The sequence below is a fragment of the Danio aesculapii genome, chromosome 14 (assembly GCF_903798145.1).
Source record: "Danio aesculapii chromosome 14, fDanAes4.1, whole genome shotgun sequence".
Lineage (NCBI taxonomy): Eukaryota > Metazoa > Chordata > Actinopteri > Cypriniformes > Danionidae > Danio > Danio aesculapii.
Window position 1 is genome coordinate 50512378 of NC_079448.1, and position 25565 is coordinate 50537942.

The 25565-nt window shown below is 36.8% G+C and overlaps 1 protein-coding gene across 1 annotated transcript in view; it reads right to left on the bottom strand.

The window, feature by feature from the left end:
* Positions 1-25565, bottom strand: part of LOC130240216 (A disintegrin and metalloproteinase with thrombospondin motifs 2-like) — a 371942-nt gene that overhangs the window by 69219 nt on the left and 277158 nt on the right. Inside the window, exons 6-9 of the mRNA XM_056471639.1 lie at positions 13564-13720; positions 13149-13254; positions 10677-10820; positions 7551-7683 (exon numbers count right to left, since the gene is read on the bottom strand). Coding sequence (XP_056327614.1) covers positions 7551-7683; positions 10677-10820; positions 13149-13254; positions 13564-13720 — 540 coding nt within the window. The remainder of the gene's footprint in view (positions 1-7550; positions 7684-10676; positions 10821-13148; positions 13255-13563; positions 13721-25565) is intronic.

A 25565-nucleotide genomic window follows, 5' to 3' on the forward strand; every position in this document is an offset into this window, starting at 1 on the left:
CGGCAGTGAACTGCTAACAATGTAATTAGCCGCGCATTTTCTCGCTCACAGACAACAGACTTTCCTTTTGGAAAGTTGTGGGGCCTCATGTACAAAGACTTGAATACATACTATAACATTGCGTACGGACACAGCTGTAAATGTGCGTGCGCAGTAAAAAATTCATATGTATGAAACACTGCGTACGCGGAATCCCACGCATATTCTCTTTGTACATCCGAGTTAACGTGAAACTGAGCGCACGTGCACGATCGCAAAACCCCTCCCTGCCTCCTCCCCCTAATAAATATGGTAATAACTTCACTTTGGCAAAACCAAATGAAAAAGCAATGGCAGAGGCAAGCAAAAAGAGAAACTTCACAGAATGTGAATTGGAGATGCTCCTATCGGAGGTAGACCGGTTTGTCCTATGGAATTAATAACAAAAGAAGAAAAATAGAGTGGGAGAGTTTAGCTGACGCGGTTAACGCAGTGGGGTCTGAAAATCGCACTGTGAGTGAATTAAAAAAGAAATAGTCCCATGTAAACGTGCAGGTTAAGAGGAGAACAGGGGCGCACCGTCAAAGTGTGGACCGAAGAGGCAGGGGAAAGGGATGCTGAACTAACACCCTTTGAGGAGAGAGTTGCCTCAATTGTAGGCGACACTTTACTGTCTGGAGTAGTATCCGTGTCTGTGGGAGACACAGATGTTTTAGAGGAACACAGGGTGGTATAGCAGCAACCCTCTGCTCTTATCAAGGGAGCGCCACTGGTATTTCAGCTGCCCAATCGTCTGCTCTGACCGAGTGCCTGCCACCTTGGAGCCTCATCCCAACCATGCTGTAAGGATGAATTAATCATGGGTTGACCGAGGCCACCTTGCTACAATATTTGTTAAGCGCATTTGAGCATCACATATTATTTGCACATTTATGGATTGGAAATGTTTCTGATTCACGTATGTAAATTTGTCTTTAGATGGCGCCTTTATAGCAATGTGCATGCAGTCGATCACTCCTATTACATTGGGAAAACCGGTGATCGCTGTAAATTGCGCTTTAATGTTTGGCTGGTCAACTGCAGGGTAGGGAAACCTCATATACCTGCTGGACATGCGGATGATCCCGATCATTACAGCTGCAATTGCACGGCTCAAAGTTACTTTGTAGTGCGTAATTTAACATAATTGCCTCTAGGAGTCGCCAATGAAAATAAAACAAACACACACATTAATTATCAACTTATCTTTGCGCTCAGCCAAAACACGTTCCCTGAGAACAAGTAGTTGATTCAAAAGACCAAAGTTTGGCAAAATGTTGTTAGATATTGACAACAAGATGAATTAAATATCACGTTTAATAAATCGTCACCTTAGAATTATAAGGTTATCTGACATTTTTTGTCAAAATTGTGTTATTGACATACTCTTTTTAAATGACAACTTATTTACATTACGGGATGTTTGTTTATCTTTTAAGACTTTTTATTTAAAAAAACAAATGTTACACACATACTGTTTGCTATGGAATGCAAAAACTTTGAAGCTCAATATCTCAAAATCATTCAGAACACAGATAGACCCTTATAATTCCAAGGTCACGAAATATAGTGAGATTAGATCCAGCAGTAGATCCTTGATGAACAGTCCGACGAGCACAGCTCTCATCTGGGTAGATACGCTGCAGCGCATGCCAGAGTGTGTGTGTGTGGTCACGTGATGTGCATTTTCAGTGGTTTGGTGTAGACGGAGAGCTGTTCAGAAACGCTGGGTGAAACGCTGGTGTGGACGCGGATCGTTTTCATTCTAAAACGCCATTTTAAAACTAAAAGGAACTAGTGTAAATGGGGCCTTATGCTGCAACGTACTTCTCTGGTCAGGTATGCATCTCTAACTCTTTGATTTATCTTTGAGTAATAGATGTTGTATTTTTACAGAATCACCCCTGAATCGGCTTTCTGATTGCTGTATTTTGTAAATGGCATAATACAATTTTACCTGACAAATAAAATGTTAAGTTTTGATTCATTCTGAATTCTCCTGAAATCTCTTGCGCTACCTTTATGATTCGACATAGATTTGATTAATAGGCACATTTAACTGTGCGAAGCTGTTTTGGCGCAACCGCATGGAGATCTTTTAATCATCTGATCACTGAAATTAGCAAGTTGCATGGGCTTGGCTAAATCGACTATTCTTTCAGGATGAGTGAGCAGTTGGCAACCAGTCTATTTGAATATTAGCTAATCCTGCACCCTCTGACTAACTTCAGAGTGTCGACATACCGTCCATGAGAAGACACGCAAAACCCGGGGCGTAAAACTCTGAGCGGCGTTTGGTCCCTAATGAATGTATAACTGAAGAGCATGGGAACAGATATAGATCAACACTCTAAATTAAGTCATAAATGATGAATGTGATCCGTTCCTACAATTAGAAATACAGTCTAAATTTTATGATCACTTAAAATTGGAGTCAGATTAAATTCGGAGCTAAAAAAACAAATATAAATAAATTCTAATAAACAACACAATACTTTTCAGAAGCACTAGAAAAGGCTTACATGCATTTAACCTTCGAGCATGCTGTTAGTTTCGTCATTAGACTAATAGATGGACTTCTACATTATAAAATGGTTGTTTTAAATGATCAATACAGACTATTTTTTTTTTTACAATCCTCCTAGCTTTTTACAGAATCTACATTCTGACAATTCTGGGTTGTTTTACCCACACTGTAAAAGATTATATGCCAAAAAATGTACGACAGCATATTTATATTGATTTATATGTGGCTTTAACTTGTTTTACTAAGTTAATCAGGTTTCAACTATTTTTTTAAGTAATGAAAAGTTCATCTTAATATTTTAGTCAGTTTAGTTGAACTTTTCTAGTCACCTCAACTTCATTTGATTCATCTCAAAACTGAAAACCGCAAGATTAATTTTGGGTCAAATATGGACAATGCTGAGTTCAATTAAATTTCAATTACACTTCTTAACACAACGGTTGGGTTTGTCCATATTTGGAAACCAGCATTTCTTAAAGTGTACGTTAAAATTATTTAGTTTGAGTGAGGACGTTTGCATTTTGAGTGTCCTTTGCTTATCCTGTCCTGCTGATGACCCTAAAGTAGACTCATCTTGCATTATTAAAGTTACAATTAATCAATATATTTATTGATTATTTAAATGCAGACTATTCTATAATTATTGATCATTTTTGGCAATTGAAATCCCTCATATACATGAACTAAAACCAGCTGATGTGCTTTCAAAACCTGGTTTTTCTTGTTCTTAAAGACTTGTTGACTCAAAAATGAAATTAGTTTATTTAAATACTTACCCTCATGTAAACCCATATGACTTTTTCTCACAGAACACAAAGAATGTTTGGTAATGAACAACTTGTTAATGGATCAGCAATGAACACAACAAATTGATTTAAGGGGACAGTTCACCCAATGAATTTTATGCATTTTATTTTTTCAGTAGAGCATTAAAGAAGATTTTGAGCTGAATCTGTGGTTTTTGGTGATTCAAACATATTTTATAAGTAGCAGAGTATTTACAGCTACTGTATAGGCTATTTCTATCTGTTCGCATCCCGTCCCTTTGTGCCACCAGGCGGCAGAGACGCAAACCTAAAAAACACGGTCTTACTCTTTTAGAATGGCTGCGGTACAAGGCGCGGTGGTAATGCTCATATTCATATATGCTCAAGTGTCACCTACTGTAACGGTAGAGAATGGTAACAGGTTTTTTAGATTCAAAACAAACACATACAAATGAGTTAATAGCCATGACACACTGAGGTCTTGTGAAGCGAAACGATAGATCCATGTAAGAAATTGAACATTATTTATAATATTATTAGCTTCAATCCACAGTCTGGTCAAACACTTTTAGCGCATATGCGACTGTAGTCCAATTGTAGTCCAGTCGCTTTTGATGACAAAATTGCGAGTGCATGCTTGAACGGGAGATCAGCTGACACGGTTTGTTGATAGATATTGATTACGTTACTAGGTCTCGACCTTTCATCATCAAAAGCGGCCGGACAGCCGAGAACTGTTTGACCAGGCTGTAGATTATAGCTTGACACATTAACTGGCTGAAAAGATTGACATTTCCAATCCTACTAGCCTTTTATATACATTCTAAAAATACTGAGTTGTTTGAACCCAGTGTTTTAACCTAATACCAAGTATTTTAATCCAATTCAACCCAGTATTTTAGAATGTAGATAAAAGACTAGTAGGATTGACTAAATGATTGACACATTAACCATTATAAACACTGTATACTTATGAAGTGTGCTTCTCACAGATGAGTGGGTTTGACAAACCACCTGTAGAAGCACTTTCTCTCTCTCTCTCTCTCAAAAAAACAAAACAAAACAAAACTCTAGCACTCTTATGGTGCGTTCACACCAGATGTGAATGAAGCTTCAAGTGTGAGTGATTTACATGTTAAGTCAATGCAAAAAACGTGAATAGACATACTGTGGCACAATTCGCGTGAATAAGGCGGCGCGAATGATGCGATTTGCGTGAATAAAGCAATGCGAGTTGAGCGTTTTGCGTGTTTGACACTCTTAATGCACAAATCGTGTGATTCGCTCAAGTTGGAACATCTAAACTTTAACGGACATTCACTCCACATTAACCAATCAGGAGCTTGCTCTAGAAGAGGTGTGATTATGACGTAGCGCCTGCAGTTGGTGTCCCGAGGGAAAATCCTCTTGTCGACACCAGACAACAGTTGGGCACTGGGCTTGTCTCAGTCTGAAGCACCACTGAAATCCTCCATCACCCAGGTAAGGTTTCTGAAGGAATTTATGAATTCACAGAGCTGAGTGCACCTCTGAAAGGATCTAGTGGACATGGCGCCAAACAAACTGACGCTGTTTTTAGACTTTCTACAGCACATAAACACAGCTATCTCTCTCAATAAAATCCATGTTAACCATTTAGGAATGAAACTAGAGTCACCGGGCAGACAGAAGCCTTACCTATGATGCGTATCCATGTTTGTTGTGAAGTGAATTTCAGATGTGAATCAAAGCGTATTTGACGCGCGAACAAAGTAAACTCAAAATGTTCACGCGTCTATTCATGCACGAGTAGCGCAATTTATTCACGCAAACCACGTCTGGTGTGAACACAGCATCATTCTATCACTTAATTCTGTGAGCACAAACATGTTTCTTTGTACAATTAACCCTTGCTGTGTGTATTCCCTCTTCTTGTTGAATCGCTGAATGCCTCCTCATTTTTAAGTCAGTTTGAACAAGTGTCTACTAAATGACTAAAAGTAAATGTAAAGCTAATAATATTGTAAATGATACATTTCTAGCACGGATTGATTGATTTGCTTCACAAGACCTATAACAATCGATTACATTTAAAGTCCCTGGCATCTGGCTGAGATCAAGACCTTTTATTACGTTTGGCTAGGTAAATCGATTTACTCCTGGGAGGGGGTTAAAAGTGGGGCCATGTGATTTGCTTTCAGAATAAAGTTGAAATTGGGGTGCGCGTAATTAGAGCTGTAAAGCTTAACTTTTCGATTCTAGGTGAAAAATTGAATATGTTGGAGGCATCCAATAGATTAATAGGTACTGAAAAAGTCCTCGAGGGGGGGGGGGTGATCACCAGAATGGGAAGTCCCAGTAAAATGAGAAAATATGATACACCTTTGTTTTGGAATATGGAAAAACTGCATCTGATTGGGCAGTTAAAAGATTTTACTTGGGCCATCACCATACTAGTAGATCTGTTTTTGTGGGATATCAGCAATTTCAGCAACTAATTGAATAGCCCTGGTTTACGTTGTCTGCCGCCTGTATTGTCCATTTGCCTGTTCCCTAACTACGATTCCGGATTCTCTTGTGTGTACCCATTTTCTCCTGTATCTGACCATTGCCTGCCTGATTACTTCTTAACAAAACTGCACATGTGAGGACCCCACCTCTGTTGCCAGCGTCCTTACATTACACATGGCTATTGATTTGGACTCATTCGCATGTGTTTATGTTGAATCTAAAAAACTTGTCACCATTCATTTTCACCATGCCATCATTCATTCATTCATTCATTCATTCATTCATTCATTCATTTTCAACTGCTTTTAAAGGGCCGCGTCGGCGGGGGCAGCAGTCTTAGGAGAGAACTCCAGACTTCCCTCTCCCCAGACACTTCCTCCAGCTCCTCTGGGGGGATCCCGAGGCATTCCCAGGCCAGCCGAGAGACACAGTCCCTCCAGCGTGTCCTGGGTCTTCCTCGAGGCCTCCTCCCGGTGGGAAACGCCTGGAACATCTCCCTAGGTAGGCATCCAGGAGGCATCCGAAACAGATGACCAAGCCACCTCAGCTGACTTCTCTTTATATGGAGGAGCAGCCGCTCTACTCTGAACTCCTCCCAGGTGACAGAACTCCTCACCCTATCCATAAGGGTGCACCCTGCCACCCTGTGAAGGAAACTCATTTCAGCCGCTTGTATCATTTGTATTGTAACTCCTCCATGAACAGCCACCCTATTGTGGTGGAGCGGTTTGAGTGCCTGAGTGATCCTAAGAGCTATACTGTTGGGGGCTAATGCCCCTGGTAGGGTCTCCCAAGGCAAAAAGGTCTTAGGTGACAGGTGCTGTTCAAAAACTCCTCATGAGTACAATAACATCAAGGACCATGGCTTTGCCCGGTATGGCACAGCTGGGGCCCCACTCTAGAGCCAGGCCTAGGGTTGGGGCTTGTATGCGAGTGCCTGGTGGCCGGGTTTTTTTCCCACGGAAGCCGGCAAGGCTTAGCCCTAAGGAGCGAAGTGGGACTATCCTCCTGCCGGCCCCCCACGTGCATTGTGGAATGAGTGCTGGTGGAAGGTTAGGACCACGATAACCCGATCGTCAGGCACTGACATTATATGAAACACCAAAATCCATAGATTCAGCTCAAAATCATCTTTAATGTTCAACTGAAGAAAGAAAAGCATCTACATCTTGGATGACCTGCGGGTGAGTACACTAATAGGGATTTTTATTTTTTATTTTTGGGAAAACTAATCAGTCAATCGGTAAATGGTGATTTCAATTTCAGTCTGTACAGCCTGCATTACCTCAGAAAACCTGGAATAAAGTGCACGAGTCATTCTGACCACTTTTTATGACACTTGAATGGCGCTTCTGTAAAGCCTGAAAGCCTGAATGGAGATTTTTGTTCAGAGTCCTTCATCTTTTGTGTTCCCCAGGAGAAAGAAAGCCATATGAGTTTAACCTCCAGTCAAACAGTCACATTTCTGTTCCTTTAAGCTTGTTTTTTTTTCCTTCTCCATCTCGACACGTACAGATATCACAACTCATTCACTTAACACAAAGTACGGTTTTACATTCATAATGCATTATTAGCATGTATAACATATGTCAAACTGGGTCTACGGCGAGCCCAGCGACCACAAATGCTGATTGTTATGGCAAGCTGATGGTTGTCAAGGGAGAATTATACATGCTGGTAGTGATTTTTTTCAATCTCATAATAATAATGCATTATTTGAAGGAAAGGCCACTGAAAGGAGGACTCACCGCTGTGCACATCATGTATCCGGCTCCGAAGTCAAAGCGACACTGTTCGTTCATGGAATAATCCTCTCCGGGCAGCTGTGGAAGTTTCTCCCACGTGTGCTCGAACGGGTCATCCCGAAGACAATCATATGAGCTACAGAGACAGATTGACGACGTGTATTATTTTTCTTCTTCAAATCTTTACCAAATGATGTTTAACAGAGCGAGGAATTTTTCACAATATTTCCTGGAGAAATTCATTTTATTTAACCTGGAGACCTGGTACCGGGTCTGTGACACCATTTACTTCAGCATTCATAAAATTATAAAGCTCCGTACTGGCCCAATACCCCCATAAGTGTTTGCGTTCTCTCATCAGTTGGAATAGAAAAACTTTTGCATAGATTATGATAGAGACATTTTCTTTTTCCTATGATTACTGACCTGTACATGAACCAACAAAATTAATTACAGCAACCGAGACCTCATAGAACCTAAAAGGTACACTTTAAAATTTGAGTTTACAAAAAAAGTGCATGTTTTTGGAGGGGTTTATTATAACACAGACAAAATATACAATTATTTTATTTAGAGTTTAATGAAAATTCAAAGGGTTTTCCTGTAAATGGTACCAAACTTTTGCATTTACACCTCTGCATGTGGATTTGGGAAGCTTTTCAATTGGCAAAATTCAGGCGGAAACCCCAAAATAGCACTTGACTTGAGAAGGTTAAGCTATTTTTTTTTTTTATTGTCTGCAGAACGAAGCATTATTATGCACACATTATACACACTTGAGAGAATTCTGTCCAACGGCGCTACGAAAAGGGGCGGGATTAAACAAGACTATTAGACATTAAAAAAAAATAGAGCGATTGGTCCATATTTAAAATTTCTGTGGAGAGAGATCATGTTTTGATCACCGATTAGTCCCACCAGTGCTTGATTTGAGCCAGATCTTGCAGGATCCTGTTCCGTAAAATGTCAGATATTTGTGTTTTGCGTATTTATTTGAATTGATCCATCATTAACTTGTGCGCGGTGAATGATTACCTGCATGTGTGTGTATGTGTGAGAGAGAGAGAGAGAGAATGTAAATGAGTGGAAGCAAAGGCTATGTGGATTGTGTGTGCAAGTTAAAGCAAAAGTCACGTTTAACTATTAGCCCTCAACAATATTTTCAACCAATCATCTTTCTTACGTTTACAATCACTCTGATTGGTTGGTGATTGTTTTGCGCGCAGTGATCAGCAAAAGTAAATAATGGCATAGGGGCCAACCTAAATAATATTTCTATTTACAAAATGACAAAGATACACTCATACATATTTTCATTTATTACAACCACGAGTAAATCTGATAATGAGCCTCATCAAAAGAGATCTTGAGAAGATGGAACTGCATCCCTGGATCAGGATAGCAGGAGACAGAAGCAAAGAGTTCTCAAGTCAGCCAGAAAACATGACAGAACAGGTAACTATGGGCTCTGCTTGAAGAGGTTTTTTTTGACTGAATACAGATGTTTCATAAGAGTTTTGTTTTGTAGATACATGTAGATACATGTTTATTTTATATCCTATATGCCCATATATGGCAGAAAATAATAAAAGGCCATTTAGAAATTGAATGCTTTTTATGCGCTTTCACCATTAAATGACACTGTGTTCCCGGAAAACTAAAATTGTGTGGTGGAGGTTGGTCACGGTAACTGCTATTTCCTGGTTTTGTTCCCGAAATTACTTATTTACAAATTAAGAACTGGGACTGAAGCAGCCATGTGATGTGGTTTCGCAGGTCAGAGACCACCAATTAAACCTTACAACGCAGCCAACTGCAAAACTTGCCGCACAAGCTTGCGTTTCCAGTCTGCCACATTCGATTTTTTCTATTGCATTTTAAGCTGAATACTAGTATCTTTAAAAATATAAAATAATATGTACTGTCATCATACCAACGATAAAATAAATATTAGCGCTTCTGAATTATTAGCCTCGACATTTCTAAACATAATAAGTAATTTCTAATAAATTATTCATTTTATCTTTGCCATGATGACAGTACATAATATTTGACTAGATATTTTTCAAGACATTAGTACTCAGCTTTAAGTGACATTTAAAGGCTTAATTATGCTAATTAGGCAAGTTAGGGTAATTAGGCAAGTCAATAAAATTGACATTAAATTGGTTTTTAAGTGAGGTTTATTAATAAACTAAATTCGGGAGGATCACGTGCTTATGATTTATCACAGCCGGTCTCGTATTAGGCTAATCAGTATCCTCCAATCATATGAGCCATAAGCTATTATAAATAACCACAGTCTTCAGTCTACTTTATCTTCGTTTGGAAGAAACCCCCCTTCCTCCCCATTCTCCTCCTTCACCTTAGATCGGGCGGCACGGAGGCCCAGTGGTTAGCACTGTTAGCCCCACAGCAAGAACACTGCCAGCCTTGGTCCTGCCAGGTCAGTAGGTGTTTCTGTGAAGAGTTTGTATGTTCTCCCCGTGTCCGCGTGGGTTTTCCCTGGGTTCTCCGGTTTCCTCCCACCATCCAAAAAATATACATCATGCATAACAATGAAACATTTGTCTAGCCCCCTTGCTTTTTCCTCACGTGTTCCCTTAGCTACTGCAGATGGGGAGTTCTGAGATCCACCGAGCTCAGGCTCCCCTCTCGCTCTGCAAACGGGAGGAAGCCCCGGGCTCGAGGATCCCTTGAGCTCGGGGCTCTCTCCCGGGACAGCATGCCAAACAAGCTATTGATGAATCATCAGCTAAGTGTGAACTCTTGAAACTGCTTTTATTCTAGCCGAAATAAAACAAACAAGACTTTCTCCAGAAGAAAAAAAAAATTATAGGAAACACTGAAAAAATCCTTGCTTTGTTAAACATTATATTTGAATTATATTTGAATTCCAAATATAGTTACAGGAAAGCTCATATATATATATATATATATATATATATATATATATATATATATATATATATATATATATATATATATATATATATATATATATATATATATATAAATATACATATATATATATATATATATATATATATATATATATATATATATATATATATATATATATATATATATATATACACATGATGAATAGACTGTATATCCAGCACTCACTGCAGGTATCGGCCCAATTCCTGTTGACTGCAGCGGGACCAGTGGAATCGGTGGAAAGCAGCCTGCACCAGCGGGGCCATGATGCTCCCCATCTGCACCTCATCTCCACAGCGGTTCCCCTGCCCGTCATGCTCCATTCCCAACCTATAACACACATATATAATCAACAATCAAGTCAGGCTTCACTAAAGGTAAATACTAGGGAAGCATGATGTTAACTAGTGTGAACACAAAGCGTCAATGTTCATTCATTCATTCATTCATTCATTCATTCACTCATTCATTCACTCATTCATTCATTTATTTTATTTTTGGCTTAGTCCCTTTATTAATCTGGGGTCAAGTCTATTTAAAAACTGTCAAATGTTTTCCAGAGACAACAAAAAGGTTTACACAGAAAAACCTATCAGTCCTGTGTAAATGTTTTGGATAAAGAAAAAGTTCATCTGTTTAAACAGAAACAGTTGATCAATAAGAATCGCACTAATGCCCTCGCATATCAAATACTGTAAATTGGAAATCATTCACATTTTTTATTATTACTTATGTTATCTATACTATATTATATCACTTCTGAAAACTCACAACTATGCCCTATATATGTAACTTTGAGCATGCGCTTTATTTTTGAGGATACTCTTCATTTTTTTAATATATAATAATTACAGTTATTATTGTTATTATTAGTAGTAAGTGATATTTAGACTTCTAGCCAAAGGCAAATTTACAGTGCTAGACCCTGGTTAGGCTTTTTTTATACAAAAATAAAGCAGTTTATCTTTTGAATAGATAGAATTGTTGGGTTTTTTTTTTACTGATGCATCCTAGAGTGTTGCCAGAGGTGCTAAATTGTGTGATATTTTATTTTATTCTCCTGGGTGCACAAACTGCAGAATATATAAACTTTATAATATCACAATATAAACTTATTGATTATCGGTATCTATATCAGAATCAGTGATGAGAAGGACTCAATTATTGGTTATCAGTAGGGCCAAACAGAACCTGCGGACGTTTTTTGCTATTTCTGCAGAGAATTTTGTTAAAAATCTGCGGATTTATGCAGAATGTTTGTGGGAGTATCATAACTAAAAAAATTATGTGAAAAGTAAAAAATAATACCTTTTTACATTTTATTTAATGTTTACAATGCAAATCCAATTAGATCCACTTTATTTGGTAAACAAAGCAAGTCTCTCATATAATATCTCTTCTAAAAGACAGAAAATATTACTTTACAAACTGCATTGTGAATGAATCATATAAATATTTTCATATTAGTCAAAAATATTACTGAAATTAATTTAAAAACTGAATAAATAGAAATTTACACACATTTACACAAGTAAGTAAACACAATCAATGATGGGCTAAAAATCTGCGGAATTCTGCGCGAGCAGATTACATGTGGGCCTAGTTATCAGTAAAATTAAAATTACATAGTGTATGCCAACACAACACAACAACCTCACATGGTAAACTAATACCATGTTCTGTTTACCCAAGGATAGTAGTGCTTTGTTTCGGGTGAACTACACCTTTGCAAGTATCTTGCAGAAAGAGTAGCTGCAAAATCACTAATGTAAAATGTGAACACTAAAGCAAACTTTTGAAGAATATATGACTATTATTTTTAACCTCCAATCAGAATCATAGTCCAGAGCTAACCATTGCATAAATGCACAGTTGAAGTCAGAATTATTATTTAAAAAAACCTAATAAATAAATAAATTATATGTATAAATATATATTTTTTTATTTTAAATATTTCCAAAATTATGTTTATCAGATTCAGGAAATTTTCATAGTACGTCTGATCATTTTGTTTAGTTTTATTTGCTTTAATTTGGCTAGAATAAAAGAAGTTTTTAATTTTTTAAAAACTATTTTAAGGTCAATATTATTAGCCCCTTTAAGCTTTAGATTTTTTCGACTGTCTACAGAACAAACCAACATTATACAATAACTTGCCTAATTACCCTAACCTGCCTAGTTAACCTAATTAACCTAGTTAAGCCTTTATTTGTCACTTTAAGCTGTATAGAAGTGTCTTGAAAAATATCTAGTCAAATATTATTATTTTTAGAGATGAGTTATTAAAACTATTATGTTTAGAAATGTGTTGAGAAAATCTTCTTTCCATTAAACAGTAATTGGGGAAAAAATAAACAGGGAGGCTAATACATTCTGACTGTATATATTGCTTAAGGAGGCTAATAATATTGACCTTAAAACGGTTACAAAAAAATTTAAAACTGCTTTTATTCTAGCCAAAATAAAATAAATAAGATTTTCTCCAGAAGAAAAAACATTATAGGAAATACTGTGAAAAAAATCCTTGCTCTGCTAAACATAATTTGTGAAATAATACAAAAATCACAATAAATAATAATAATAATTGTTAATAACTAATAATTTTGACTTCAACTGTAAATGTAGACTGATATATATCAGGCTGCAATAGACACTTACACATGGCCGGTTTCATGCGCCACCACAAACGCAGAAGAGAAACCGTCCTCATGGTTGAGAGTGCAGCTCCGCACAGGATGACACATGCCTGTGACTGGAGCATAACCTAAAAACACACAAAAAAACGGACTGAATGTGTCGTCCTCACATCAACATCATCCATTCACACTCGATTCTTTTAAGGTAAGTGGTTGCAAACAATTTATATGGGCTGGAATTAAACAAATTAAATGTACTAATGTTCAACTTAATTTGTTTGTTTAAATTCAGCCCATAAATTGCAACCACTTACCCTAAAAAAATAGTTAAATCCAATGATGATTTATTTCAGTGCATATCCCACTCATCTGAGAAATGCCTGAGGTCAAAGCTATAGCAGACTGGTGTGCTTTTTAAAGCCTCGTGTGTATTTTACCTTGCATTCCTGTGGGCCCAAACTCTTGGCGTGTAAGAAAGATGGCATGATCGTGGTATTCTTTATCATTAGTGTCTTTCCTCTGCTGTTCGAAAGCCCAGCGACACACATTCTCCAGACTCTGAGAAGGATTGCCCAGCTCAATGAGGCTCGTGGACTGAAACACACACATGAGACGGATGTCACATTACACTCAACGATACATTTAGAGATTGCTTTAGGCTTCTGATTTCTATAACAATGCAATTCTGGAACAATAAAATAATAAATCTGTTACAACTTGTAATATTTACCACATCTGGCCAGCAAATATGTGTAAAAAATGGTCACACTTTACAATAAAGCGTCATTAGTTAACTTTAGCTGATGTATTTATTTACTAACCTGAACTAATTATGAAGAATACTTATACAGCATTTATTAATCAATCACAGTTTAGCAATATTAACATTCAAACTCATTGTGAGTTAACATGAACTAACAATGAATAACATTACCTAATGTTAACTAACATGAACTAGTAGTAAATGTATTGTCGACTGTTTGTTATTGTTAGTAAACACATTAACTAACACAACCTTATTGTAAAGTGTTACCTAAAAAATAAATGATGCTTCTTAAGTAATGTAACACAAAGAGAGTATAAATATCCTTCGTAAGATTGTAACAGGGGAAACAGTAATTTATTTGATTGAAGAAGTAATTCCATTAGTAATGCTATATTATTTGCTATAAATGGAGTCATTCAGGTTCCTGGGCACCACCATCTCTCAGGACCTGAAGTGGGACACTCACATTGACTCCAGTGTCAAAAAAGCTCAACAGAGGCTGTACTTTCTTCGTCAGCTGAGGAAGTTTAACCTCCCAAAGGAGCTGCTGAAACAGTTCTACACCTCCATCATTAAATCAGTCATCTGCACATCAATAACTGTCTGGTTTAGCTCAGCTACTAAATACGACCTCCAAAGACTACGTCGAATAGTTCGGACTGCTGAGCGAATCACTGGTACAACCCTTCCTACTCCCCAAGAACTGTACTTATCCAGAGCGAGCAGAAGGGCTGCCAAAATCACTCTGGACCCCTCACACCCAGCACACTGCCTCTTTGAACTTTTACCTTCTGGTCGACGCTACAGAGCACTGCGCACCAGAACAGCCCGACACAGAAACAGTTTCTTCCCTCAGGCAATCCATCTCATGAACACTTGATGATAATAATCATGGAACCAACACCACTACTTGCCATACACTTTTATACACATATACACTTATTTAACACACTTTACAGGCCAATTTGCACATAACAGCTGCACATATAACGTTGTATATAGTAATAAACACGTACATACACTTGTCAATCTGTATATTTGCACTCACTACTTCTATTTTTAAAAAAATATATATTTATTATCTTGTCTTTGTTATCCTGTTGCACTGTAGAAGCTCTGTCACCAAAACAAATTCCTCGTATGTGTGAACATACCTGGCAATAAAGCTCTTTCTGATTCTGATTCTCTCTGAATGCATTTTGTGCAAAAAACAATGAGAATTGATCCTCAGTTTAGCCTACATAGACTTCTGTTGTGCTCACTGCGTCAAGAGTTCTGCAAAAGTGACCTAAGTATTGAGAAATATGTCCTAGCGTCTGTAAAAAACTATAATCTGAATAATTTTTACAGCTGTTTAATTTAGTGGATGTTTTCATCTCGAACATAACAAAAGGATAGCAAATTTGCTAAGAGTAGAGTTTTTTCTAATAATTCAAAGCATTTTCGCAAAATATGTGTCAAAATAAGATTTGTCACAACAAATCATTCTGTTAGGTGAAACACAGAGAAAGTTATTGCCAAATTAAGACTCAAAATCACCCCAGAGTGGATGAAAACATCCCCAATGAGTGTTAAACAAATGTAAACATTGCTCTTTTGAGTTAAGTTAGCAATAGTTATTTATTAAATATTGATTTATTAACATCTACCCCTACCATCCCAGCAAAGTAAATATATTAATTATTGTTGTACATTGTCACAAAAGTTATGCAACACTGCTGTGAGTGAGTATCCGCAGCTGTCTGCCATCTATAATTTAGCCTTTTTCCCCCTGCAATCAGCGCTGAGAGATAAACGCATGCGGAGAAACATCCAGACAGGAATGCGCACGGCTGTGTTTTGATGACGTGGCCACGAAAGCCATGGAAGTAGGAGATCCTTTCCAGATGCGTGTCCTGGAAGTGCCTCTCTATTTCCCCCCAGCGCCTCAAGGTCATGAACTCTGAAAACCACACTGCACTTCCGCCATCCTCCAGTAGAGGGAGCCTTCAGCATTGCAGATTAATGCTGGAAGTCTGAGCGCGCTGGAAAATAACTCAACTCAGCGCTCTCTGTACTGTAGTCTCTCATTACACTTCATTTACTGGAGACTGATGATGCACACGCAGCTCCGTGTAAACTAGACTAGAGCATGATTCATCTTCAGTTATTTCCATGCGTCTTCTTGTGGATGTTTCTCAGAATTCTCCACACAGGATTCTCATTCTCACTAAGTTTTATTATTATTACTATTAATATTGCTAATAATTAATGATACGTTTTCCTATTTTTTATCTCCCAAACTCATCCGTCAAATGTTTAAATTATATAATAATAATAATAATAATGATAATAATAATAATAATAATTATTATTATTCCTTTTTCTCATATCCCAACCTGATGAGGACATCATTATTACTGTTTTTATTATTATTATTATCATCATCATCATCATCATCATCATCATCATTATTATTAGTATTAAGTACTTTTCCTCATCTCCCAACCTCCTCCTCTTTATTATTGTTATTATAATAATTACCATTATTATTGTCATTATTATTTTTATAATTATTATTGTCATCATTATTAATATTATTATTACTAGTAGTAGTATCATCATTTTCATTATTATTATTGCCATTATTATTATTATTATTATTATTATTATTGTCATTTTATTATTATTATCATTATTATTATTGTCAATATTATTATTATTATTATTATTATTATTATTATTAGTGGTAGTAGTAGTAGTAGTAGTAGTATCATCATCAACATTATTATTATTGCCATCATTATTATTATTATGTAATTTTCCTCATCTCCCAACCTCCTCCTCTTTATTATTATTATTATTATTATTATTATTATTATTATTATTATTATTATTATTATTGTCATTATTATTATTATTATTATTATTATTATTATTATTATTGTCATTGTCATTATTATTATTATTATTGTTGTAAATAATATTGTAAATATTATTGTTATTATTATTATTATTATTATTATTATTATTATTATTATTATTGCCATTATTATTATGTAACTGTCCTCATATCTCATCCCCCTCCTCTTCATAATAATAATAATAATAATAATAATAATAATAATAATAATAATAATAATAATAATAATAATAATAATTATTATTATTATTATTATTATTATTATTATTTATTTATTTTATAAGGCAAGGCAAGTTTTTTCATATAGCAAATTTTTTACTCAATGGTAAATCGGTTCTTAGCACAAACAAGAATAAAAGAAACATAAGTCATAAAAAATTAAGAATTAAAAACAAATAAAAATGAAAACCACTATATGGCTGCGATATGGCTGTATATCGGCACTGGTGGGAGGCGAGTGCTCAAGGCCACAGGCAGAGTACCTCAGTATCCCACCAGTGACAATATACAACCACATTGCACTGCTACGAGTGTGATATCGCGTTTATACAACAGTTTGACGTCATAATCATGTAAATAAAAAAGAAAATCAAACACAGAGAGTCTAAAAACCCTTTTGTGTGAGGAACTACTTTCTTCCGTCATTCATTCACATCTGCAGCTGACGTCAGAACAGCAGAAACCATTGCTAATTTCACCAACGTCACTTCAGAGCTAGTATTTGAATGATTCTCTAGCGTAATGTCTAAAGTGATGACAAAACGGGATTTTGCTCACATTTTAAGATTTTAAGGCTGAACGACATGAAATGCCATCAGTCTACAGAGATTTCCCAGTATTTCTCTGCTGCAATCAGGAGATCACAATAATTAACCCTGAAAAAGCCAAAGCAAAGCAAACACTACCAGATTACATGTATATCTAATAATGATTATATAATTTATAATGATTTGATCAGTTGTGATTTGAAACAAACACTGACAAAATGCTGTTTTTATCCCCTAAGGACTTATTATACGGTCTCTGTCACCATCTTGGGGCAGAACATCAACCGTTTTTGCTCTGCTCGGTATGACAGGCCGATGGCCACTGATGCGCTGAATCTATATCTGAAATTATAAATATTTAAAGTAGGCACTATCCTTATAAGTAAACTGCATAGTTTCAATCTAAACAACTACATTCTCATCTTAAAATCCTCAAAAGTACATAATGTTGTCCAACAGCTGCAATATTTGTCAAACTGTAGTGAGTTTATTGATCTGCTGTCACTCTATGTGGGTGGAGTAATACAGAAGGGTGAGGAGGCTGTATGAGCACTGTTATTGTAGAATATCACACGGCTATCAGCCAATCAGATTTGAGAACCAGACAGAACTGTTGTATATCACAAATTTAATCAATATTAATATTGTGTATCATCTTCCTCATTTTCCGGCCCTGATTGCATAACAATAATTAAAAAAAACATATGCAGGAGACTTTCTCATGTTCTTGTGAACCGAATGCATGACAGACGTGGAAGTGTGCTCATTAAAAGCATGTCTCTGCATCTTTATCTCCTCTGTGATGCACATGCGTGATTCAGGGTGTGTCTTCCTCTTCTGCAGCGCGAGGTGATGGGAAGAGCAGATGAACAGATGTGCGCGAGAGACTGTGATTGTTGTTGGAGGTGCGCGGGTCACTCGGTTGATCGGTGCATGCGTGCCGCTGCCGCCAGCAACCGTTGCCACAGTAATTGGGAATGATGGACAACCTGCTGGCATGACGGGCGAGGCTGCATGCTGATTGGGGCAGAGGCGGCAGGGGAGAGAGGAGTGGGTGTGGAAGAACCAGGCGTTCGTGTGTGTGTGTGAGAGAGAGAGAGAAAGAAAAGGAGGAGGGAGAGGAAATCATACAGATAGGGAAAGCTGGAGATTCTAGTGATATAAGCAATGATGTGAATTACAGGGGTCTTTGGGGGATTGACCTCCCTAATTAACGCTTGATCCCCCCTGAACAAGCATAGAGGGTCAGCTCTTTAAAAAGTGAGAAATTGTTTGCTCTGATCTGTATATTAATGGGCACCTATTTTAACCCCTTTTTCAGGATTTAAGAGAAGTCTTTTGTGTCTCCAGAATGTGTCTGTAAAGTTTCAGCTCAAAACACCCATCAGATTATTTATTAGACCTTTCTGGATATTGTATTTTCTGCTCTGAACAACCATGTAGCTGTTTTTGTTTTTGCTAGTTCTCCCCGCTCACCGTTCTCATGTGCTTGTCAGAGTGTGCCTCAATCTCCACCTCGGCTGCGTCAGATAAACAGCACAGTGACAGACATGAAGTAAGCAGAGCTCACGTAACATCTGTGAGGAATACTACAGTGAGAACTTTCCCAATGATTATCTGATGTAGTTGTTGTGGAGTTAATTCAAGCCTTTCTGCAACCATGAGTCGCACACAATGTCGTTACAATGTTCACGCACACACACAGTGGACACATACACAGAGCATGCGCGTTTAACTTTGCACTGTTTTTGCATGCATATGTGACAGGATACAGGTTAATCTCCACTGCTGTATGGATAGGCGTTATGTTAATGTACAAAACCCGACTCTACACCATAACTTTTCAATCCAGATGGATGGGGCAACCATTACTGCATCCAATATGGTAAAAAGCCTTGGAGTAACGATTGATGACCAACTAAACTTCTCTGACCACATTTCTAGAACTGCTCGATCTTGCTAAAAGGGAGCTGAATGGAGTGAGGACCTAATTAAAAACGCTGGACTCAGATCTCATTTCATTTCAGGTAAGTTCATCCAAGTTGGCATCCAAAGACTTGTAGGGCTTTTACTTCTCTCTTGTAAAATCACTTGGAGTTTCAATGAGATAGTTGTTTGGGATAGATGCTTGGCCATTTCGTCATATCCAATATCAATTGGGAGGGTGCTATCGCAAATGGACCTGTCAGACCAATGCCGCTCACTTTGACATTAATTTTGCTAAATAACTGTTATCACTGGGTGACAAGCTGTTATAATACACTGAAAGTATTATGTAAATAATATATATATAATCTGTAATTAATATAACTTATCTCTAATACAACAACAAACTCTGTACCGCATCGGATGTCATTCCCTCGCTGTAAATGCTAGTGCTCTCGGTTTTTTTCTGCAATCTCGCTGCGCGCATCCTGAACGTTTACAAACCGGTAATTCAACTCACTACAGTTTGACAAATATTGCAGCTGTTGGACAACAAAATGTACTTTTGAGGCTTTTAGGTGAGAATGTAGTTGTTTAGATTGTATTTATAAGGATAGAGCTTATTTTACATTTCTATAATTTCGGAGATTCAGTGCATCAGCAGAAAGCGTGTCACTGAGCAGGGCAAAGACAGTTGACATTGTCCATCCACACGATGGCGATAAAGACTGCATATTAAGCCCTTACAGCAGAAAAACTCAATATATTTTCAAATTGCAGCTGATCAAATCATTATAAAACAGGTAAGTGACATTCTAAGTCAATCTCACGCCTTTTGTGTGTTGTAGTGCTGTATTTATACCATAGTAATTGTAGTGTATTGAGTGAGATGGGACTCGCATATCAGAAATGTGTGTATTTTGTGTTGGCCACTCTTTGTATAACCCTGAGTTAATTTTTGTTTCTAATGCATCTCCTGTTTTCGTTTCTGCAGACTAGTTCAGTAAGCAGAAAGAAAGAAGAAATGCCCGCATGTGTTTAGCGTTTTTCCTTATCGCAAAAACAACAGTAATCTGGTAGTGTTTGCTTTGCTTTGGCTTTTTCGGGGGTTTATTATTGTGATATCCCGTTTGCAACAGAGAAAGACTGGGAGATATCTCAGTAGACTGATGGCATTTCATGCCGTTCAGCCTTAAAATCTTAAAATGTGAGCGAAATCCCCTGTTCTGTCCTCACTTTAGACATTAACCTAGAGAATTATTCAAACACTAGCTCTAAAGTGATGGTGATGGATTAGTTACAGTTTTTGCTGTTCTGACGTCAGCTGCAGATGTGAATGAATGGTGGAAGAAAGTAGTTCCTCATACAAAAGGGTTTTTAGTCTCTACGTGTTTGATTTTCTTTTTTTATATACACGATTATGCCATTGAACTGTCGTACAATGCACGCATCCGACCAGTGCAGATATACAGCCATATCGTACAGCTACTCATGTGATATTGCTCAAGTACATCCAGTGGTGTAGTCCTTGCTATACTCACGTATACTCAGTATGCCTACTTTTTCCACGAGCTGTTTGGGTATTACGACTTCTGAGGATCATACTCTCGGTATACTCACTTGTTTTGGTGATTAGACTTCCCTTATTTTTGCACGTTGAGTATTTAAGTTTTTCGAAGATCACAACAAATCAGCTGAATGATGTCTTGCTGAAACGATCAAGTAAAATTGTAAAACAGCATGGGCGTTGCTCCAGCCCTCCTATATTTCCATTCAGCCCCCCTAACACCTTTGCGATTACCTGTACAATACTAAAGGATCGCCTCAGTCCCCTTTAAATTTGATATAAAATCGGCGGCAGAATCCTGCTCCTGAACTCGTTTTTTAGTTAGTCAGCAAACCACAGCTGTGCAGAGTGTGTGTGTGTGTGTATATATATATATATATATATATATATATATATATATATATATATATATATATATATATATATAAATCAAATGAATCAAAGATACATTGAATTTTGTTGTTTCTTTGTCTACTTTTAAAATTTGGATTGGGTGGATAATAGTACACCACCTATTTTTTTAGGACTACACCACTGAGTACATCTTTATTTTATTTTTAATTTTTATGTGTATATCAAGATTCTATGTGTGTGTGTGTGTGTGTGTTTGTGTGAGTGATAGTGTGTGTGTGTGCATGTATTATATAATCATTTTACAATTTTATTTATTTATGTAATCTGCAAAGCATTTAAACTGTATTGAATTTATTTGAATCAAACTGTATTCAGTTGAACTAGGAGAGAGAGAGAGAGAGAGAGACCTGTGTGCCAAACGCCTGATGAGTTCATGTGGGACAGACAGTTTGCATTTTAAGAACTTAATCCTGTAAAAAGATAAGGCCAGAGGGACAATCAGCACAAATCAGGCCAAAAAACGCCATCTGCCTGACCCGCCGCGGACCTCTGTCTCTCCAGCTCACCTGAAATCACCACGTAACCCCACACACACTGATCTGTCACGCAGCAAAAATCAGCATTTATCATAATGGCTTGGGGTGGTATATAACGTCTCGGCGAGGAGAGCAGAAATTTGAGGGCACTGAGCTATTCTTCCCACTGGGTGAACTGACATTTGCGGTAATGGTGAGCTCCTCCGTCGCAGAGATATGGAGAAGTGATGGATTGTCATGTTTAAGTGGCTTAAAAATATCTTTCTCACCGGGTACACACACAGAGAGAGCACTCCTGGAGAACTGAGCCTATCTTCCTGAAGCTGATAAGGATGGAGTAAATGGCGTAGGTGTTACCTTCACTATTGATTAACATGTAGAATACAGATGTCATATTCATATTATACAGATGTTCCCAGGAGGACAAGCAAACCAGGGATTGTTTTGCTTATAGGTGAAGTATAAAGTGTTAAAGAGCACCTACTGTATGACGAAAAATAAACTTTTGTAAGCTGTTTGGACCAAGGTTATAAGAGTTTTGGATTTTTTATTAGTATTAGTTTCTAATTAGTTTTGACTTTTTGTTTTCAAATTCAGTTAGTTTTAATTAGTTTTTAGAGGGAGATTTACTAGTTTTTATTAGTTTCTTTATTTTGAAATTGCTTAGTTTTAGTTTAGTTTTAATTAGTTTCAGTATTAGTTTTAGTTTTTTTTTTTCTAAATAAGGATATTTGTTAGGTGCAAGATGTAAAATCATCAGAATAAGTATTGTATAATAAAACTCAGCCATACATTTTATACCTGTATTCAGAGGACACATGACCACTACCATCTACCCATCCTCAAATTCAAATACAACAACCCACAAGATAGCAGCCTTAAGTACAATATGTATGCAAGGCTGCTTCTGAGGTAAGATACACAGTAGTGATGGAAAGTTCAGATATTTACCGCGGATGTAAGGACTGAACATATTAAAATTATGTAGTCAACAATAGTAATTTCCGTCAGTTAAAACATCACCATGATCCATGAAAGTAAAGTTTTGCAACCCAACTGAAGCATGATTCACTTATTTAACTTCCATTACGATTATCTGTTATGAAATAAACTTACGTTTTTTTCACCAGATCCTCTCATTTAAGCCCTCGGTTTAGCCGCGCTGCAGTTGTTCAAGTTTAGTTCAGTCACAGCAGGCTGTCATGTACTGTATGTGTTCGGTTTACTGAATCACGCTTGCGCTGTTTTATCGGTTCACCGCTTCTCAATTTGATCTTACTGTAACATTACTGTTCTAATAACTGAATAAGAGTATATATTGGATTATTTAGAGTTAGAGAGGGGTATTAGGCTTGTTAAAAAGTAAGTAGTTTGTGGATGAGTGCTTACTGGAGACGCGAATCGTTTCAAATGATTCAGTTCGATTAGGTGAACTAGTTCAACCGGTTCACTTAGAAGATCCGGTTAAAAAGATTCATTCGCATCGCGATACAGAGATAAAACCTATTATAAGGCACAAACGTATTCAAGTAATAGTTATAAGTCTCTGTATTTAATGCTATCACCGTGATGTTGTCATGTCTACTCGTTTTTGTCGCGAGATCAACAATGAGGATGACTCGGCTCTATCTGGCCAATGGCAGCAGGATTACAGACTCTGAGGTGCTGTACGAGTTAAACACCTGCAGCGCAGAGTAAATAGATTAACTTCTAAAAGGCTTACAGTAAGATTACGTATTAAATACACTTACAAAGACGAAAACGATGGAGGTTTTTGCTATAATTTTAGTTCGTTTCAGTTAGTTTTGTATGTACAAAATACAGTTTCAGTTAGCTCTAGTTTTTTGAAAAACTCTCGTTTTTATTTTTATTTCAGTTAACGACAATTATTTAAAATTTTAGTTAACTATAATAACCTTGTTTGGACAGAACTGTGTGTAGGTTTAGTGTGTCCACTATCATATTGGAGTGACACAATAAGTCTCTATTGTTAAATTTCCTGATGCTAAAATAGGATCCAACACCCTCCCATTTTGAGGCCGATTGCAACGTGATGTAGGAGTGCGGTTGCCCCGCCCACCGAATTGATTGACAGCCATATTAACATGTCTCTGTAGTAACACGTATAATCATATCAACAAGAGAGAACTTGCGCAAACCAACTGGGATTAAAAGATCTGTTCAGCTCTCTGTGATCATCTGCACCTCAAGAATGAGTTTTACAAGTTTAAAACGTTTATATAAGTGCATGTTTGTAATAAATACAGTAAAATTGCTGTAAAATCACCACAGTACAATTATAAAAGAAGACGCTTCAATTCTGGTTTGTGGACTTAAATCAGGTTTATTTTGTTTATTAACATAACGGATGTCCATACAGCAGTGTATATTAATGTCACATTTGCTGTCCAAAAACTGCAAAGTTAAATGTGTGTGTGTGTGTGTGTGTGCGCATTATAACGACATAGTTTGTGGCTCATCTTTGCAGAAAGGCTTGAATTAACTCCACAACAAATGTATTAAATAACAGTTGGGAGAGTCCTTACTGTATTAAGGGAGATCTGCTTCATTCTTGTCAGTCACTGTGCTGGTTATCTACAATAAGGCCACAGGTATCTCTGGCTCTGACACGCATGTGGGAACGGTGGGCAGGGAGCACCAGCTTATTTGCATTATAGGCACCGGCAACAAAACAAGCTACAATGTCATAACAGCTCAAATTTCCCTCATTTAAAAATGTATAATAAATCATCTGATGGGTATTTTGAGCTGAAACTTTACAGACCAATTCTGGAGACACAACAGACGCATCTAATATCTTGAAAAAGGGGTAAAATGGGTGCCCTTTAATAAAACAAAACAAACTGAAAATGTAAAAATACACAGATAAAAACAAAACTAATGATAAACTGACATAATTTGTAAAATAAATTAAAAACTATATATTTATTAAAAAATAAAAAAATATATTAAATATATTAGATTAAATCTGAGTCATGTAAAAGATTCAATGACTCATGAGTCAAACAGACGGTCACTTCATTTACTCCTGAATGAATCAGTAATTGAAAATAAACAGGTTTATTCAGTCACTCGCTCATAAAGACAATCATCTGATTCATACCTAAAATTAATCTGCTTTTAAATTCTTTTTTAAAATTAAGTTCATTTCTTTGACATAAATCAATGGTTTATTCACAGAAGAATCCAGAGTCCTATTAAATGTTTCTGAATCAAGAAATTACCATGAGTTATGTAAAAAATTCAAAGACTCACGAGTCAAATTGACTGCCACTAACTTTCCTCCTGAATGAATCTGCATTCGAAACAAACCCCTTAAATAAATGATTCAGTGAGTCACCAATGATTCGCTTGCTGCCACCTGCTATAAAAGATGCCAGAGCCATATTCATCGTTTCTGAATGAACCAATAATATTAGTTACATAACAGATTCAATGGCTCAAGAGTCAAACAGATGGCCACTAGCTTTAATACCTAAAATTTATCTTTTTTAAAATTTGATTACTTCACTGATTCTTTGACATAAATCAGTGAATTATTAAAAAAAAGATTCTAGAGATTTATTAATTGTTTCTGAACGAACAAATCAGATGAGTTAT